We start from the raw sequence: 19586 nt of genomic DNA, 5'->3' as shown, positions 1-19586 counted from the left end.
GAAGCAGGCTCTCCGCAGAGCAGAGAGCCCGATGCGGGGCTCGATCCCATGACCTGAGCCGAAGGTAGAGGCTTCAACCCACTGAGCCACCCAGGCACCCCAATTATTCTACCTCTTCATAAACTGTATTATTATTGCTACCTAATATGTACATACCAGGTGACCCCAACAAGATTTCTGCACAGGCCATACAGAAGCTATGCTCATAACTCTGAACTATGTGGCCGTGTCTTGGAACATTTCCTAATAACTCTGCCATTCCTCATCTGAGGATTCCCATTATGGTATTTAAAGGAATAGGGAAAAAATAGTTCAGGGAAGGTTCCAAATGAATTAAATCCATTGAGATCCAAAGAACATCAATGATCTTGACTAAGTTTAGTACTAAAGTTTTTAAGTCTAGATCTGCAGTCTAACATGGCAGCCACATGTGGCTACTGAGTACTTTAAATGTGGTTAGTCCAAAGTGAAATATGCTATAATTGTAAAATACACATCAGATTTCAAATATTTAGTATAAAAAATGTAAAATAACTCAGTAATTTTGTATGCTGATTACATGTTGAAATATTTTGAGATATGTGGGGCTAAAATATAGTATTAAGGTTATAATTTTTACTAAAAATAATTGCACCTGTCTCTCTTTACTTTTTTTTTCCTCTTTACTTTTCAAATGTGACTACTCAAAAAAAAAATTTTTTTTAAGTAGGCTCCAAACTAAGCATGGAGTTTAATGCAGGACTTGAACTCACGACCCTGAGATCAAGACATGAGTTGAGATCAAGAGTCGGATGCTTAACCAGCTAAGCCACCCAGGCATCCCTATAAATTACACTTGTAGCTCACATTATAGGTCTAACAGATAGGGCTGAACTAGAGTAACATATTGTGACTGACTTCTGAAAATTTGTTGAAGCAAATTAGTTAGTATCTACATAATAGTCATCATAAATTTAATAGGAAAAGTATAAACTTAGAAATTGTAATGGACCATAAGGGTATATATAAATAAAAGCAAACACAAAGATGTTAGAAATCTAGAAAAAGAAGAACTGTCTCCAAATTAACCATAGGAGCAGTGCCTGGGTGGTGCAAGCAGTTAAGCATCTGCCTTTGGCTCAGGTCATGATCCCACAGTCCTAGGATCAAGCCCTATAGCAGGTTCCCTGCTCAGCAGGGAGTCTGCTTCTCTCTTCCCCCCTCCCCCTCCCCTATTTGTGCTCTTTCTCTCCCTCTCTTAAATAAATACATAAAACCTTAAAAAAAAACAAATTAACCATAAGAAAGGGAGTCCTAAAACTTAATAAACAGTTGGCATTCTTTAAGAATCCTGATGCTCACTAATAACAATTGATTCCCCAGTTAAAAAAAAAAAAAAAAAAAGGAATCCTGATGCTGAGAAGGACAACTGAGCTAAATTGTTTTTTGTTGTTTTTTTTTTTTTTTTTGACAGAGATCACAAGTAGGCAGAGAGGCAGGCAGAGAGAGAGGAGGAAGTAGGCTCCCTGCTGAGCAGAGAGCCCAATGCAGGGCTTGATGCCAGGACCCTGGGATCATGACCTGAACCAAAGGCAGAGGCTTTAACCCACTGAGCCACCCAGGCGCCCCTGAGCTAAATTATCTTCATACAACTATACTTTAAACACTATTCTTTAAACACTCAATTTTTTTCTATTCCCATATTAAGTTGCTTTCTATTTTGGATGGACCTGGTGCTTGCCAAGATGAGGAACTTTCTCTGAATCAGACAGGACGGTGTTAGGAAACACCCCCAGCCCAGGCACTATTTTTTTTTTATTGAGGTATAATTGACATATATTAGTTTCAGGTGCACAACATATTATTCAACAATTCTATGCATTATGCTATAATCAACAAGATAAGTATAGTTACCATCCATCACCATACAACATTATTCCAATATTATTGACTATATCCTTATGCTGTACTTTTCATCCCGATGACTTTTTATTTTATAACTAGAAGTTTATACCTCTTAATGCCCTTCAAATTAAGAACTGAATCTTTCAAAATCTGTCCTCCAGAAAGGACATACTCTAGACAATCTGTTGACCTGGTTACAAAGACACTTTACATCTCAGCAAATCCACTCCTAGGTATTTCCCCCAAGAGAAATGAAAACCTAAGTCATTTTAAAAACCTTATACATGGAGGCACCTTGGTAACTCAGTGGGTTAAGCCACTGCCTTCGGCTCAGGTCATGATCTCAGGGTCCTGGGATGGAGCCCCTCATCGGGCTCTCTGCTCAGCAAGGAGCCTGCTACCCCTGCCCCCCACCTGCCTCTCTGCCTACTTGTGATCTCTGTCTGTCAAATAAATAAATAAAATCTTTAAAAAAAAACTTAGACATGAATATTCATAACAACTTTATTCATGATAGTCAAAATGTCCATCAAGATATGAATGGATAGGGGCGCCTGGGTGGCTCAGTGGGTTAAGCCGCTGCCTTCAGCTCAGGTCATGATCTCAGGGTCCTGGGATCGAGTCCCGCATCGAGCTCTCTGCTCAGCAGGGAGCCTGCTTCCTTCTCTCTCTCTCTCTCTCTGCCTGCCTCTCAGTGTACTTGTAATTTCTCTCTGTCAAATAAATAAATAAAATCTTTAAAAAAAAGATATGAATGGATAAACTATGGTATATTTATTCCATGGAATATTACTAAGCAATAAAAAAATTAACTACTCCTATACAACAATATGGATGAAACTCAAAATAATCATGCTTAGTGAAACACAGCACAGAAAAAAAAATACATAATATATGATTTCATTTATAAACTAATCTATAGTGAAAGAAATCAGAACAGTGGTTGCCTAGAGTGGACAATGGGGGGTAGACTGACTACAAAGGGGCATGAAAGAATTCTCTAATAATGTTCTATTCTTTGAAATGCTATTTATGTGGTTCCACATTTGCTCAAAAAATGGTATCAACCTGTACACTTAAAATGTGCAAATTCTACTCTACATAAATTATGCCTAAGTCTAACTGATTTCTGAGAAAAAACAATAAAAGAGAAAAAAAAAGGGAAAGGAAAAGGAAGGTGAGAGGAAGGGAAGGCAGGGGAAAGAAAGAAAAAGTACCGCAGAGCTCAAATCCCTGGAGGCTGTAGGTCAGGAGGATAGCACAGTGTGGCATCAGACTTTGTTCAACATCAGGAAAGCAGTCCTGGAATGCCTGGCTGGCTCAGTCAGAAGAGCATCTGATTCTCAATCTGGGAGTCCTGGGTTCAAAGACTCACTCTGGGTGTAGCGATTACTAAGGGAGGAAAGGAGAAAGGGAGGGAGGCAGGAGAGAGTAAAGGAGAAGAGAAGGGAGGGGAGGGTTGGGGAAGGGAATAGATGGGGTGCCGGGTGGCTCAGATGGTTATGATCCCAGGGCCTGAGATCAAGCCCCACATCAGGCTCCCTGCTCTGCTGGGAAGCCTGCTTCTCCCTCTAACACTCCCCCTGCTTGTGTTCCCTCTCTCACTGTGTGTCTCTGTCAAATTGGCCTCACCCCAAAAAAAGAAAAAAATAAATTCAATCTTAATTTCATCAGTATCTAAGAGAATGATGATCACTCCTAAATGTAAAGAGGATTCTTTTGTGCTGATCATATGAAACCTAAAATATTGTGTTGTTATGGATACCACGCTTCAAGGAATAACATGAAAAAATAGAACATTTTCAGAGGACAGCACACAAGATGATAAGGTGACTAGAAACCATGAAATACGAGGAATGACTGAACGACCTAAATATGCGTAATCTGAAGAGACTTCCCAGGGGACATAAATATCTTCAAATAGTTCACAATGTGGCATGCAGAAAAGGAGTTACACTTATTTAGCCTCAATGGGTATAATTTAGAAGAATTTCTTCTTGGTCTTGAAACACAAAGATGGATGTTACATCAATTCTCCCTAAGAAGAAAATGACCTAGAGCTGCCACATGGTTTTCTGGTAGTTTATTTATACAAAACTTGACTGAAAAGGTTACACGTACAGAAGAGAAAACACAAATGGCTAATAAATCTATGAAAATACATTCAATTTCACTAGTTATCAGGGAAATGGAAATTCAAACAATGCTCATGGAAAATGAAAACATAAATGAAAATGAAACTGGCTGAGGATAATATGGGAACTCTGCACTATTTCTGTACTTTTCCTGTAAATCTAGAAGTATTCCAAAATAAAATGATAATTAAAAACAACAACACTTTTCATACCTGCAAATTCTTTTAAGTCTAACAATACCAATTCTTAGCAAGGCTATAGGGAAAAGTGAAAGGAAGAGGGAGTACAAATTATTAAAAACTACTCAACAGCAATTTGACAATATTTATAAAGTTAAGATGCCCATAGCTTTTGACCTAGAAGCTCCACTCCTAAATGTATACCCTGAACAGCAGTGCCACTATACAAGGTAGCTACTAACCACATGTGACTACTGAGAATTTGAAATGAGGCAAGTCCAAAATGAGTCATGTTTTTAAGTACAAAATACATACCTGGGGGCACCAGGATGGCTCAGAGTGTTAAGGCTCTGCCTTCAGCTCAGGTCATCATCTCAGACTCCTGGGATCAAGCCCCACATCGGGTTCTCTGCTCAGCAGGGAGCCTGCTTCCCTCTCTCTCTCTCTGCCTGCCTCTCTGCCTACTTGCGATCTATCTCTCTGTCAAATAAATAAATAAAATCTTTTAAAAAGGGGGGGGGAGACACCAGGGTGGCTCAGTGGGTTAAGCCTCTGCCTTCGGCTCAGGTCATGAAACTAGGGTCCTGGAATCGAGCCCCACATCTGGCTCTCTGCTCCAGGGGGAGCGTGCTTCCACCTCTCTCTCTCTGCCTGCCTCTCTTGCCTACTTGTGATCTCTGTCTGTTAAATAAATAAGCAAAATCTTAAAAAAAAAAACTTATGAAAAATACATACCTGACTTCAAAGATTTTGTACAAAAAAAGAACATAAAATATCTCATTAATTTTATATTGATTATATGATGAAATAACATTCTAGATATATTGAGCTATATAATTTATATGGCTTTTTAATTAATTTATTGAAGTAATAATTACACCCTACATGAGGCTCAAACTCACAACCCTGAGATCAAGAGTCGCATGCTCTTTTGACTGAGCAAGACAGGTGCCCCTATAATCTGTACTGTTAAAATTTAATTGGGGCACCTGGGTGGCTCAGTGGGTTAAGCCTCTGCCTTCGGCTCAAGTCATGATCTTGGGGTCCTGGGATCAAGCCCTGCATCGGGCTCTCTGCTCAGGGGGGAGCCTGCTTTCCCCCTCTCTCTCTGCCTGCCTCTCTGCCTACTTGTGATCTCTCTCTCTGGCAAATAAATAATTTTTTTTATTTAATTTATTTAGTTTTTTAATGTGGCTGCTATGAAATATAAAATTATTTGTGTTTTCACTGTTTCAGACAGTACTGTCCTAGAGCCTTACGCTCAAGAAATAATTAAATTAAGTGGATCATAACCAACATTTTATTTTAAAGATTTTATTTATTTGACAGAGAGATCACAAGTAGGCAGAGAGAGGGAGAAGGTGCCCCATTAATGAAAAAGCATAGAATAGAAAATGTCATAGTGTTGGGAGAGGGGGGGGGGTGGGGGAATGGGGTAACTGGGTAATGGACATTGGGGCAGGTATGTATTGTAATGAGCACTGGGTATTATATAAAAGACTGGTGAATCACTGACTTGTACCCCTGAAACAAATAATATAGTACATATTAATTAACTGAATTAAAATTTTTTTTAATATCAGTGTATTGCATGTAATAAGGGTTATTTCATTAAACTTTTTTTTAAAGATTTTATTTATTTATTTGACAGAGAGAGATCACAGTAGACAGAGAGGCAGGCGGGGGGGGGGGGGAAGCAGGCTCCCTGCTGAGCAGAGAGCCCGATTCGGGACTCAATCCCAGGACCCCGGGATCATGACCTGAGCCGAAGGCAGTGGCTTAATCCACTGAGCCACCCAGGCGCCCTCATTAAACTTTTGACACATTGTGTAGATGGGATGTAAAATATATTTCCTTTCCATGGGTGGTAGCCATAATGTTTGGAAACACCTGCTAGGGGCCCCTGCCTGACTAGGTCTGTAGAGCATGTGATTCTTGATCTAGGGCTGTAAGTTTGAGCCCCACATTGAGCATACAGATTACTCAAAAAAAAAAAAAAAAAAAAACAAGAAAAAGAAAAACTGCTAAATTCTCTGAAACACAATGTTCACTCAGTGTTGTTTGTAATAGCAAATACTTGAAACAACTCCCACAGCCAACAAAGAAGATTAGATAAATTGTGGTATATTTATATTCAAAGTAAAGATTTTATTTATTTAAGAGAGAAAGAGAGAGAGAGAATGTACAAGCAGGGGGATCTGCAGAGTGAGAGGGAGAACAGGCTTTCCACTGTGCAGGGAGCCAGACCTAGGGCTCTATCCCAGGACCCCAAGAATTGTAACCTGAGCTGAAGGCAGATGCTTAACCAACTGAGCCACCCACATATCCCCCCTTTTTTAAAGAATTTGGTTTATTTATTCTCAGAGAGAAAGAGATTTTTTTTAAGATTTTATTTATTTGAGGGGCGCCTGGGTGACTCAGTGGGTTAAAGCCTCTACCCGGGTCATGATCTCAGGGTCCTGGGACCGAGCCCCGCATCGGGCTCTGCTCAGCGGGGAGCCTGCTTCCTCCTCTCTCTCTCTGTCTACTTGAGATCTCTGCCTATCAAATAAATAAATTAAATCTTTAAGAAAAAGATTTTAGGGGCGCCTGGGTGGCTCAGTGGGTTAAGCCACTGCCTTTGGCTCAGGTCATGATCTTAGGGTCCTGGGATCGAGCCCCGCATCGGGCTCTCTGGTCAGCGGGGAGCCTGCTTCCTCCTCTCTCTCTGCCTCCCTCTGCCTACTTGTGATCTCTGTCTGTCAAATAAATAAATAAAATCTTTATTTAAAAAAAGATTTTATTTATTTGAGAGAGAGAGAGACTTATATTTAAAGTAATACTAATTAGCCGTGGAAACAAATGATCAAGAACTCAAATACCCATATGGGTAAATATGGAAAACACAATACTGAGCAAAAAAAAGACAAGCTGCAGGGGTGCCTGGGTGGCTCAGTGGTTTGAGGCGTTTGCCTTTGGCTTGGGTCATGATCCCAGGGTAATGGGATCAAGCCCCATACTGGGCTCTGCTCAGCAGAGAGCCTGCCTTCCCCCCCCTCTCTCTACCTGCCTCTCTGCCTACTTGTGATCTCTGTCAAATAAATAAATAAAATCTTTAAAAAAAAAGATAAGCTGCAGAAAAAAAAATCACACAGAAGGACAAAATTGAGGTAAAATTTTAAAGATGAAAAACTGGTACATGTAACCTTGTAGTTCTCTGAACAGTGAACAATCTGAAGCATATGGCAAACTGTTAAGATTCAACAAAACTTAATAGTAGGTATACGGGTAATATCTTGTTCTCAGTACATTTCTGTGTGCTTCAAATATTTATGTAAATAGAAGGTCTCAAATACCATACACAATTGAACCTTGAACAACACGGAGGAGGGGGCAGCAGTTAGGGACACTGACCCCTGCACATTTAAAAATCAGCCTATGAATTTAACTCTCCATAAACTTAACTACTAATAGCCTACAGCTGACCAGAAGACTTACCAATAACAGTCAATTGACATATATTCTGCATGTTATTTTTATTATATACTGTATTCTTATTATAAAGTAAGCTAATGAAAAGAAAATGTTAAAATCATGAGGAGAAATATTTACAATAACAGATTGTAAATAATCTGCATGGAAGTCGATCTGAGCAGTTCAAACCCTAGTTGTTTGAGGGTCAACTGTAATCAAAAGTCATAATCCCTATTCCATTTTTATATATTTAAGATACCATATCCTTCGGGTGCCTAGCTGGCTCAGTCAGTGGAGCATACAATTTTTTTTAAGACTTTATCTTTATCCATTTATTCATCAGAGAGAGAGTGCACACAAGCAAGGGGGGGAAGCCTCAGAGAGAGGGAGAAGCAGGCTCCCTGCTGAGCAAGGAGCCCGATGCCAGACTTGATTCCACAGCCCTGGGAACATGACCCGAGCTAAAGGCAGACACTCAACCTACTGAGCCACCCAGGCATCCCCAGAGCATGCAATTCTTGAACTCAGGGTTGTGGGCTTGAGTCCCATGATGGGTACAGAGATAAAAACTAAAAATAAAATAAAATACATAAATAAAGATACTATGTCCTAAATTAAAACTTAAGGCTTTGGGAGAGCCTAGCTGGCTCAGTCAGTATCATGTGTCGTGATCTTGGGGTTGTGAGTTGGAGCCCCGTGTAAAAATCAAAGACAAAATTTAAAAAATAAAAAGTTTTTTTTAAAAAGCTTAAGGATTATAAAAAAACCCTTAAGGCTTCATTGTTGTAGTTTTTAAATGACAAGCATTAACAAAACACTAACCTAATAGATTTGGAGCCACCCTGCTTACAACATATTTCATTATTATGTGAATTTGAATGTGAATGCATTACAGGTCTAATCATGTCCCCAGAAAAAAAGAAATACCATAAACTCTCCCACATATGGCATGGTTGAGGAATCTGGTGCTCTGGTCAATTAAATTGCTTTTGTTAATTATTAAGGTCTCTCATAAATACCATACATGGATTACCAGTTTTTAAAATAATTAAGATACAATAAAATGCACTTAAGTCTAAAACTACACAGGATATAATTTATTTTTCACTGATAATTATGGCAAGGCACTTCGGGATCTTGCAGTAATTTTTTTAATGTACTTTTAAAGCAGTGGATCTCTAATTCAGATTAAACCTGTGTTATTTTGCATGCCATAAAAATTCTCCGAAAACAAGCGATGAATTGTGAATTCTATTTCCTTATACTAGCTTATAAGAGGGTTCCAGAGTCTTAAAAATCTATGTTGTTTTTCTGGTACATAAATGAGAAAATTCGGACCTATGGACAGTCCAAAGAGGTAATATTCAGAACCAAAATACATTTAGATCTCAGATAAGGCAACAAACAACTTAACATTTCCTTTACTACCATGTAAAGCTATATACCTTTAAAATCCATGAAACGAAAATCAATATGGTCCATTTTTAAATCTCTGGTTCAAGCCTATGAAATAAGAAAATATTTTAATATTCTGCCCTTTATCCTTCGGGCTCTCAATAAATCTCTTTACAAAGTTTCCAGTTACTTGTTATCCAAAGGGGGAAAAGTGCTTCAGAAATTTTTAAAACTCAGAAAAAGCAGTTAATGAGGGGCAGGGCCTGGCTGTCGCACGCCAAGAACCCGGCCTTAACTAAATTTTCACGCGGTCTTTTCTTAACCATAGTCTGCCCCGCAACAGGGAAACCAGGGCTCGAGGTACCCTGTGATTGGTCTGCCTGGTACTCGATGCCTCCTCCTAATTGGTTCAAAAATCTACCCACGTCACCACCCATACGTTCAAAGTATCCAATCACTCGCTGTTGTTTTTCCCACTCTTGCAGAGCTGCTAGCACCTTCAGCTCCCCACCCCCAACAATCTTCAAGGGCCCGGTTACAGCGGCATTTTGGTCGTTCACCTCTAAACTTCTATCTCCCGCTTTCAGTGGCCGCACACCACTCCCCATACTTAATCCAAGTCAAAAAACAAACGAAAAAACCCTCTGCTTTTACCCATTTTCCTTCACCTGAGTTGGCTACAGCAACTCTGCTGTTCAAAACCACTGCCTCAGAGGCCCTCTAAAAAGTGTTAAACAGGGACGCCTGGGTGGCTCAGTTGGTTAAGCAGCTGCCTTCGGCTCAGGTCATGATCCCAGCGTCCTGGGATCGAGTCCCGCATCGGGCTCCTTGCTCGTCAGGGAGCCTGCTTCTCCCTCTGCCTCTGCCTGCCATTCTGTCTGCCTGTGCGCGCTCTCTCTCTCTCTCTCTCTCTCTCTCTCTCTCTCTCTCTGATAAATAAAATCTTAAAAAAAAAAAGTATTAAACAAATGGCCACATCTTCTTGCTAGTTGTAAAGCACTCAGAACCTGTAGCTGACCCACCTTTAGCCCTTCCTACCTCAGCAGAGGTAGGATCCCGAACCTCCGCAGGGAACACGACCGCCACAGTTCCCTCTCCACAAACTCGGTCTACAGGGTCCTTCGACGCTCAGAAGGCACCTCCCCCCATAGTGACGTCAGCAAAGGCCACACCCAATTGGCCTTTACCCTCTATGCCGGCTGAAGCGTAAGTGTGGTAGTCGGGGCACCGGGCCCGTCTAGGCCTTAAATCCTAGGGTTGCGTTTTAGAAGGTCGGGGTTAGAATCACAGAGAGTAAGAAAATATGAGGCAATACTGAAAGCACACTACCGTTATTATTGAGAGGGGTGCAGATGGCCAGGGTTATAGGCAAGCAGAGAGGAGGCCTTGGGGGAGAGCGGAAAGAGAGAGGGAGAGAGCGGAAAGAGAGAGGGAGAGAGCGGAAAGAGAGAAGGAGGGAGCGGAAATACAGAGGGGGGAGTGAAGGAGGGGGGAAAAGAGGAGGGGGGAAGTGTGGGGGGGGAGAAAGGGGGAGAGTTGGAGGGGAGAGGAGGGGGAGGAGGAGGTAGAGCGAAGGAAGTTAACAATACTGCCCACTGGTTATTCAAGAGAGGCAAATGTCAGAAATATCAGAAGTTGAGGGACGCCTGGGTGGCTCAGTCGTTAAGCGTCTGCCTTCAGCTGAGCTCATGATCCTGGGGTCTTGGGGTGGAGCCCCACATGGGGCTTCCTGCTGGGCAGGGAGCCTGCTTCTCCCTCTCCCACTCCCCATGTTTGTGTTCCCTGTCTCGGTGTATTCCTCTCTGTCCAATAAATAAATAAAGTCTTCAAAATATATATATATCAGAAGTTGAGAGGAATGAAAAACCCCGTAGTTCCAAGAAACGTTTCTGCTGCCCAGCCCTTTTAGAATCTGAAGGAGACTGTCTAATGACTCCCCTGTAGGTTCCCAGTAAGGGCGGCAGTCCCACCCATCTCCAGACAAATAGTTTTAGGAATGGGGGTGGAATATACAAGTAAACATGTTTGGTACCACCTAAATATATGGATGATGCTTTCAACAAAGGAGTTGGCCTTTTACTGAAATCTCTATTCAGAGACAACAATGTTAAGGCATGATGCCTCCAGATATAGGGAAAACCCCCAAATCAAAACATTAACAAGCCTCCGGACTCATAGCCCTCTTTTGAGGCTTGTGCACCTCAGTCAAGCCAGACATAAAGCTGGCTAGCAAGATGAAGGAAAGAGATTATGGTTTCAGTTCTGGAAACATTAAGAGAGTTTCCTCCTGGCCCTGACAGTCTCTGAGTCGGTCATTACCTGTCATGAAAAAGAGGGGACTTCTAAAAATAATTTCTTATCCCTCTTTGAAATTTTCTGCATCTAAAGCACTTAGTACAGTGAAGGAGAAAGGCAAAACAGGGGAAGTACTGCTATTAACGCCTCTTTTTTTGCATCCTGCAATTTGGTATTTATTTTACAATCCCAGATTGCTAAAATACACAAGGAAGTCTGGTGGAAAAGGGCGGTGGAGTATCTCATAGTTGACTGAATCCTCATGCACCATATACTAGTGCTAGCTACTCAGAATCTCATTGCCTCCATTTTTTCATCTATAAAATGGAAATAAAAGTAGTTCCAAGCTTCTCATTCAATGGAATAACGTATGTAAAGCATAGAACACTGGCGGGCATGTAATTGGTAACAAGCCTGAGTTTCCATTGTTGTTCTCCATTTCCTGGTTGGCAAACCAAGCGCTCCCAACTTCCATCATCCCGCCCAAGGCCGCTGGCTCTACCATAACTTTTTTGTTCATAAATGAACAGGAATGGTTAGGTTATGGACACGGGGGAGAGTATGTGCTATGGTGAGTGCTGTGAAAATGTGTAAGCCTAATGATTCACAGACCTGTACCCCTGGGGCAAATAATACATTGTATGTTAGTAAAAATAATAAACGAACAGGAAACAGGAGGAAACTTAGACCTTGGCTCTCCAGCCCATGGTGGTCCTTTCCCATACATCTTAGAAATCTTAGTGATTGGGGCGCCTGGGTGGCTCAGTGGGTTAAGCCTCTGCCTTTGGCTTGGGTCATGATCTCAGGGTGTTGGGATCAAGTCCCACATAAGGCTCTCTGCTCAGAAGGGAGCTTGCTTCCCCCTCTCTCTCTGCCTGCCTCGCTTCCTACTTGTGATCTCTCTCTGTGTCAAATAAATTAAAAAAATCTTTAAAAATTAAAAAAGAAATCTTAGTGATTAATAATCTCTGTAGCTGGGATGCCTGGTTAGCTCAATCGCTAGAGCATGCAAGACCCGTCTTTGGGTCACAAGCTCAAGCCCCGTGCTACGTGTACAGATTACTTTAGATTTTATTTATTTATTTGACAGACAGAGATCACAAGCAGGCAGAGAGGCAGGCAGGGAGAGAGGGGAGGAAGCAGGCTCCCTGAGGAGCAGAGAGCCCGATGCAGGGCTTGATCCCAGGACCCTGGGACCATGACCTGAGCTGAAGGCAGAGGCTTTAACTCACTGAGCCACCCAGGCGCCCCAATGTACAGGTCACTTTAAAAAAGCGTCTGTAGTAGGATGGGTATGATATCATCCAAGATTATATAAGGCAAACAAGAATCAAATGACTCTTGATTAATACTGACTGTAAATATGCCTCTAAATTCAGGGCTATGGAACTGGTACCACTGCATTGAATAAAAAATAAAAATATGCAGAAAAGGTGAAATAAAAAACAAACAAAAGTGAATAAGGGGCGCCTGGGTGGCTCAGTGGGTTAAAGCCCCTGCCTTTGGCTCAGGTCATGATCCCAGGGTCCTGGGATGGAGCCCTGCATCGGGCTCTCTGCTCAGTGGGGAGTCTGCTTCCTCCTCTCTCCCTGCCTGCTTCCCTGCCTACTTGTGATCTCTGTCTGTCAAATAAATAAATAAAATCTTTTTTAAAAAGTGAATAAAAAATATGCAGAAAGGGTGAAAGCCCTTATGTCATTGTATGGGTTTCTCCAGTGTTTTTGTTAAAAAGTAAAAGAAGAAGAAAGGAGATAATAAAAGAAGCAGGTGCATGTTGAGGAGGATATGCAAGAATGAGTAAGAAAATGCCATTAAGGGGCGCCTGGGTGGCTCAGTGGGTTAAAGCCTCTACTTTCGGCTCAGGTCATGATCCCAGGGTCCTGGGATTGAGCCCCGCATCAGGCTCTCTGCTTGGCGGGGAGCCTGCTTCCTCCTCTCTCTGAATGCCTCTCTGCCTACTTGTAATCTCTGTCTGTCAAATAAATAAATAAAATCTTTAAAAAATGCCACTAAATGGCACTCAACAGGCTGTAGATTATCTTCCCTTACCCTGGCATAAACTACAAATTTTATTCTCCTGTTCTTTAACAAATTAATGCAGATATGGTAAAATAGATAAGCATATAAGGCAGCAGGTGAACAGCATGGACTCTAGTGAGAGCTTATGAAAACTTTCATTAATATGGGGCACCTGGGTGGCTCATTCTGTTGAGCATCTGACTTTTTTTTTTTTTTTAAGATTTTATTTATTTGTCAGAGAGAGAGAGAGAGGGAGAGAGAGTGAGCACAGGTAGACAGAATGGCAGGCAGAGGCAGAGGGAGAAGCAGGCTCCCTGCCAAGCAAGGAGCCCAATGTGGGACTCGATCCCAGGACGCTGGGATCATGACCTGAGCCGAAGGCAGCTGCTTAACCAACTGAGCCACCCAGGCGTCCCATCTGACTTTTTTTTTTTAATATTTTTATTTATTTGTTTGAAAGAGAGACGGTGTGAGAGAGAGCATGAGAGGCGGGAAGATCAGAGGGAGAAGCAGACTCCCCATGGAGCTGGGAGCCTGATGCAGGACTCGATCCTGGGACTCCGGGACCGTGACCTGAGCCGAAGGGGGTTGCTTAACCAACTGAGCCACCCAGGCGCCCCAAGCATCTGACTTTTGGTTTCAGCTCAGATCATGATCTCCGGGTCATGAGATCCAGCCCCGCACCAGGCTCTGCTCTCAGTGCAGAGTCTGCTTGAGATCCTCTTCCTCTCTCTCTGCCCTCCCCCTCTCTCAAATAAATAAATAAATCTTAAAAAAAAAAAAGACTCTCATTTATCGAGTGGGTTAAAAGACAGTCAGCAACCAAGAATGCAAATTGGTTAATAAGCATGCATTACACCATATTAAAAAAAAGAGAGAGAGAGAAACACCTTCAGAAAAAATATGCAATTATAGACAGGAAAATTCTAAAAACAAAAGGGGTAATGGAGTAAAGGAGAGGGACTTGCTCTACCAGATATTAAAATTCCTGTAAATAAAATTCATGGTAATAGTGCAGAACGATATGGAAATGATTGAACTCAGTGAGGTAGAGTCATTCAAGAAAAAGTTCTGAAGCAACTACATAGCTATTTTTTTTTTTAGTTTTATTTATTTATTTATTTATTTATTTGACAAACAGAGATCACAAGTGGGCAGAGAGGCAGGGAACAGGGAAGCAGGCTCCCCATCTAGCAGAGAGCCCGATGCTAGATCCCAGGACCCTGGGATCATGACCTGAGCTGAAGGCAGGCGCTTAATGACTGAGCCACCCAGGCACCCCAAAAATCGCATGTTCTACCAACTGAGCCAGCCAGGCACCCCAAGAAGCTATTTTCATTAAAGGAAAAAACCCACAGGAAGATGAGGGAGTTTTATCTGATGGGCATGTATTTTCTCATTAAAGTATGAGGCAGTCAAGAGCAGAGAGTAGGAGGGAGAGATTTGAAGAATGTGAATAAGGTTCCCAGGTAGTGGTGAGAACCTAGTGAAGGCTGACGGTTGTTAAGCTGCCCAGGTTTAGGATTGCCTCCAAAACTCCTGAACCCCACAGGTGTGATGTTCGGATTCCTCTGGGGGCAGGGCGTAGGACTCTGGAATACTGCCTAGGGAGGTGAAGGTATTTGCAAGAGTCATAATGATAATATATTCAGGAATTTAAGTGGGAAAGGGAGCAAGCAAAGACTGGCAGAACCTGATAAAATAAGAGAAAATGTATGTGGGAGGGGAGAATGAATTAGGGGATTCATGAGGTCAAAGAATTATTGTTGTGGGGTTACTCGAGCAAGTGAGTTGGGAAAGCTGTGGACAGAGAACTTGATGTTTGAATTCGTGGTTTCACAGGTGTACATTCTGGCAAGATCTAGATTATAATGGTGTGACTGGGCAGCTGAGGTACATTCATTAAACCAAATCACAGAACCGCTTTCTTTCATTCATTCGAACGTTCTCATCCACCCACTTCCCTGCCCTTAGACTAAGCTCTGAAAGTAATGACCTTCAAAGAGTCTGACTGGAAGGTATGTTTCCTGCCCTATTTCCCCACTTCATCCCTTCAACATCCGAGGCTGTAGGCACACCAAACTATAAGGTTTCTCAATTTCTTGTCTTTATGCCCAAGGTTCCCTCCTCCTGAAATGCTCTACCCGTTGCTGAAATTACACATTTTACCTATCCTTTGTGCCCCAGTTTAAGAGCCTCCACCTCCATGAAGACTTCCCAGAACTCCCTGATTTGAGTTCTTCATGGGATTTCATGCATAGCTCTCTTAGGACACTTGCTTATTTCCTGCTTGGTGTCTTTGTACGGATTTGGGCCAAGTTTATCCCTCACTCCTGGAGGAGATTAAGATTAGACCATGCCTAAAGCCATCTTTAAGCTCAGCATCCTAAAGAGATTACTCACTAACTGCCTAAGGGTTTCCAAAGTGCGGTATTTAACAGTTCCCTCTCATCCACAGGGGGTATGCTCCAAGACCCCCAGGAAATGCCCGAAACCACAGAGAGCACCGAACACGATATATACTATTTCTTCCTGCGCAGACATACCTATGATAAAGTTTATTTATAAATTGGGCACAATAAAGGATTAACAACGGTAATGAAATAGAACAAGTATAACAATATCTTGAGTAATATGAATGTGGTCTCTCTCAAAAGATCTTGTACTGTACTCACCCTTCTTCCAGAGAGGATGTGAGATGATAAAATGCCTACATGGTAAGATGAAGCCAGTTGAATGACATGGGCACTGATGTAGCATCAAGCTACCATTGACCTTCGGACTATACATGAGGACCATTGGCTTCCAGACCATGGTTGATGGAAGTGGGGGGTGGCAGAGAAACCATGGAAAGCTAAATGCATTTAAGGATTATTTGGAAGGGAAGCAGGCCCTCCGCCGAGCAGAGAGCCGGACACAGGGCTCAATCCCAGGACCCCGGGATCATGACCTGAGCCGAAGCATGAGCCGAAGGCAGAGGCTTTAACCGACTGAGCCACCCAGGTGCCCCCAAATGTTTTCCTTTCAAGTAAGCGTATTAGGGCACCTGACTGACCAAGTCAGAAGACTGTGCTGTGCTACTATTGACCTTGGAGTCATGAGCCCCAAGTTGGATATACAAATTACTTAAATAAAACTTTATAAATAGGGGTGCCTGGGTGGCTCAGTCAGTTAAGCATCTGCCTTCAGCTCAGGTCATGCTCCTGGGGTCCTGGGATCAAGCCCCAGGCCGGGCTCTTTGCTCATCAAGGAGCTTGCTTCTCTCTCTCTCTCTCTCTGCCCTTCCCCCCATCAGGCTTCTGCAAGTCCTCCCTCCCCCCTCTCAAATCAATAAATAAAATCTTTAAAAATAAATAAGTGTAGGGGTGCCTGGGTGGCTCAGTGGCTTAAAGCCTCTGCCTTTTTCCGCTCAGGTCATAATCCCAGGGTACTGGTATTGAGCCCAGGAAGGGGGGGGTGGTCTCTGCTCAGCAGGGAACCTGCTTCCTCCTCTCTCTCTGCCTGTCTCTCTGCCCACTTGTGATCTCCGTTCAAATAAATAAAATTTTTAAAAAATATAAATAAATAGGGGGCACCTGGGTGGCTCAGTGGGTTAAGGCCTCTGCCTTCCTCTCAGGTCATGATCCCAGGATCCTGGGATCCAGCCCCACATCGTCGTTGTCGGGCTCTCTGTTCAGTGGGGAGCCTGCTTCTCCTCCTATCTCTCTGCCTGCCTCTCTGCCTACTTGTGATCTCTGTCTGTCAAATAAATAAAATCTTTTAAAAAAATAAATAAATAATATAAATATAAATAAATAAGTGTATTTAAGCTTTAAAAAGTGAGGGTTTTGTTTTGTTTTGTTTTTTAACATTACAGGAATTACACAAATAGAGAAAAATTCCTGAAGGTCTGAAGTATGGGAAACATCGCACGGAATAAAAAAAAGACTAGGAAACCAAAGCAGAGAACTAGTCCATCCTTCATAAATTATTTATTTCAACAGTAATACCAAAATGTATTCACTTTCTCCATTGACAATCTTCGTTAAGCATGAAAATACCAGAACAGCCCATCTTATAAAACAAAATCCTCTTGACTCCCTTTGGCTGGTGGCTTGAAACGCTGTACCTGCTTCCTCACCCTCCATTTACTCTACCCACTGCCTTAGGGCCCTCACTCCTACCATCTGACCAAAACTACTCATGAAATGATCAAATTACCTACTGACAAAGCCAATAAACCCTCTTCTGTCCTCTTCTTACTTAACGTGGCTCTTTAGGCAGCATTTGGCATCGCTGACTGTTCTTGGAAAGTCCTTTCCTCCCTAGACTTCCCACATCACTGTCCTGTCTATTCAGTCACTTTTTCTTCATCTCTGGTGCTGAATCTTCTTTCATCCCTTAAATGTTAGAGGTACCCCAATTTTTTTGCTGTTATTTTTTACTGTTATGATGATTATAAAATGAATGAGAAAAGTAATGCTTCTATCTGGTTAGGAAAACTGAAAAAGTACAGAAGAAAAACCAGAAGTTAAGTTTCCTATATATTTTTCCAGAAAAAAAAATGTATAAACAGACGTCACACAAATGTTCTGCATCTTGGGGTTTTTGTTCCATTTTGTTTTGTTCCTACTTAATAGTCTATCTTGAAGAGCTTTCTGTATCACCCCTTGGCACATAGAATTCTATGTCATTTTTTTACTGGCTCTGTAAATATTCCACCGAATTAATGTATTGTAACTTAACTAGTTCTTTGCTGATGTACACTCGGTAGCTTCCAAGTTTTATTGTCTTAAAATGTCACAGTAAATATCCTTATACAAGTGAAATTTTAAAAATTCCTGTAAGTGGAATTGTCAGATCAAAAGGAATGTTTTTAATTCTTTTTTTTTTAAGATTTCTTATTTATTTGACAGACAGAGATCACAAGCAGGCAGAGAGGAGCAGAGAGAGAGAGGAGGACGCAGGCTCCCTGCTGAGCAAAGAGCCTGATGCGGGGCTCGATCCCAGGACCCTGAGATCATGACCTGAGCCGAAGGCAGCGGCTTAACCCACTGAGCCACCCAGGCGCCCCAGGAATGTTTTTAATTCTTGTATTATCAAATTACTCTCACAAAAGTTACAACAGTGTAATCCCCATCAAGCATAAGACTGTCTGTTTCCCCTCACTTTTGCCAACACCAAATCACTGAACATTGGTTTATGGAGGGGGGCACCTGGCTGGCTCAGTCTATAGAGCACACAGCTCTTGATCTCAGGGATGTGGGTTTAAGGCCCACATTGGGTGCAGATATTACTTCAACATAAAGTCTTACAGGGGCGCCTGAGTGGCTCAGTGGGTTAAAGTCTCTGCCTTCGGCTCAGGTCATGATCCCAGGGTCCTGGGATCAAGCCCCGAATCCTGCTCTCTGCTCAGCGGGGAGTCTGCTTCCTCCTCTCTCTCTGCCTGCCTCTCTGTCTACTTGTGATCTCTGAGTGTCAAATAAATAAAAATAAAACCTTTAAAATAAAATAAAATAAAATAAAGTCTTACAAAAATTTGTTTTGCTGATCTATAAGGTTAAGAACTGAGTTCTCAATTGTTTTGTCTTGCATTTAATGAGTGAGGCTGAGTATCAGTATTTGTTGGTGTTACATATTTTTTTCTGCAAACTATTTATGTCCTTGATTCAACTATCAGGTTATTCATCTCACTGATTTTTTAAAAGATTTTATTTATTTATGTGACAGGGAAAGAGCTACTGAGAGAGGGAACACGGGCAGGGGAAGTGGGAGAGGGGGAAGCTGAGCAGGGAGCCTAAAGCAGGACTCAATCCCAGGACCCTGGGATCATGACCTGAGCTGAAGGCAGATGCTTAACCACTGAGCCACCCAAGCTCCCCTCATCTTACTGATTTTTAAGAGCTCTTTGTATGTAAAGATAATTATATAACTTATACTAGAGGTTTCTTTTTTTTTTTTTAAGTAATCCCTAAACCCAATGGGGGGGCTTGAAATCACAATCCCAAGATCAAGACTCACATGTTCTACAACTGAGCCAGCCAATCTCCCCCAAATATACATTTGTGCTCTGAGTTGATGGCCCCTAAATCTTAAACTCTAGCCTAGACTTCTAGCCTAGCTTCAAGTTCCAGTTGTTGATTACATATCTTGACCTATATGAAGCTAAATTCTTATATGTTTATAAACTAGCATATCTTGATCTGATTTCATCTTTCCCCCAATATGCTACTCCTCTTTTGCCATC

General features: G+C 42.0%; 1 protein-coding gene across 3 annotated transcripts in view; it reads right to left on the bottom strand.

Annotated features, from left to right (window-relative positions):
* TEX11 (testis expressed 11) overlaps window positions 1-10179 on the bottom strand; it is a 312028-nt gene extending 301849 nt beyond the window's left edge. Inside the window, exons 1-2 of one of the 3 annotated variants that reach the window (XM_082716160.1) lie at window positions 10069-10179; window positions 9097-9154 (exon numbers count right to left, since the gene is read on the bottom strand). In XM_082716160.1, the coding sequence (XP_082572286.1) occupies window positions 9097-9133 (37 nt within the window). In that variant the 5' untranslated portion in view covers window positions 9134-9154; window positions 10069-10179. The remainder of the gene's footprint in view (window positions 1-9096; window positions 9155-10068) is intronic. The other 2 variants (XM_082716159.1, XM_082716161.1) reach the window with 2 other exon arrangements.
* Window positions 10180-19586: the final 9407 nt, after the last annotated feature.

The sequence above is a fragment of the Mustela nivalis genome (genome assembly GCF_964662115.1).
Source record: "Mustela nivalis genome assembly, chromosome: X".
Taxonomy (NCBI): domain Eukaryota; kingdom Metazoa; phylum Chordata; class Mammalia; order Carnivora; family Mustelidae; genus Mustela; species Mustela nivalis.
The sequence above is the reverse complement of the archived record's forward strand: the minus strand, read 5'-3'. Positions and strand labels throughout refer to the sequence as shown.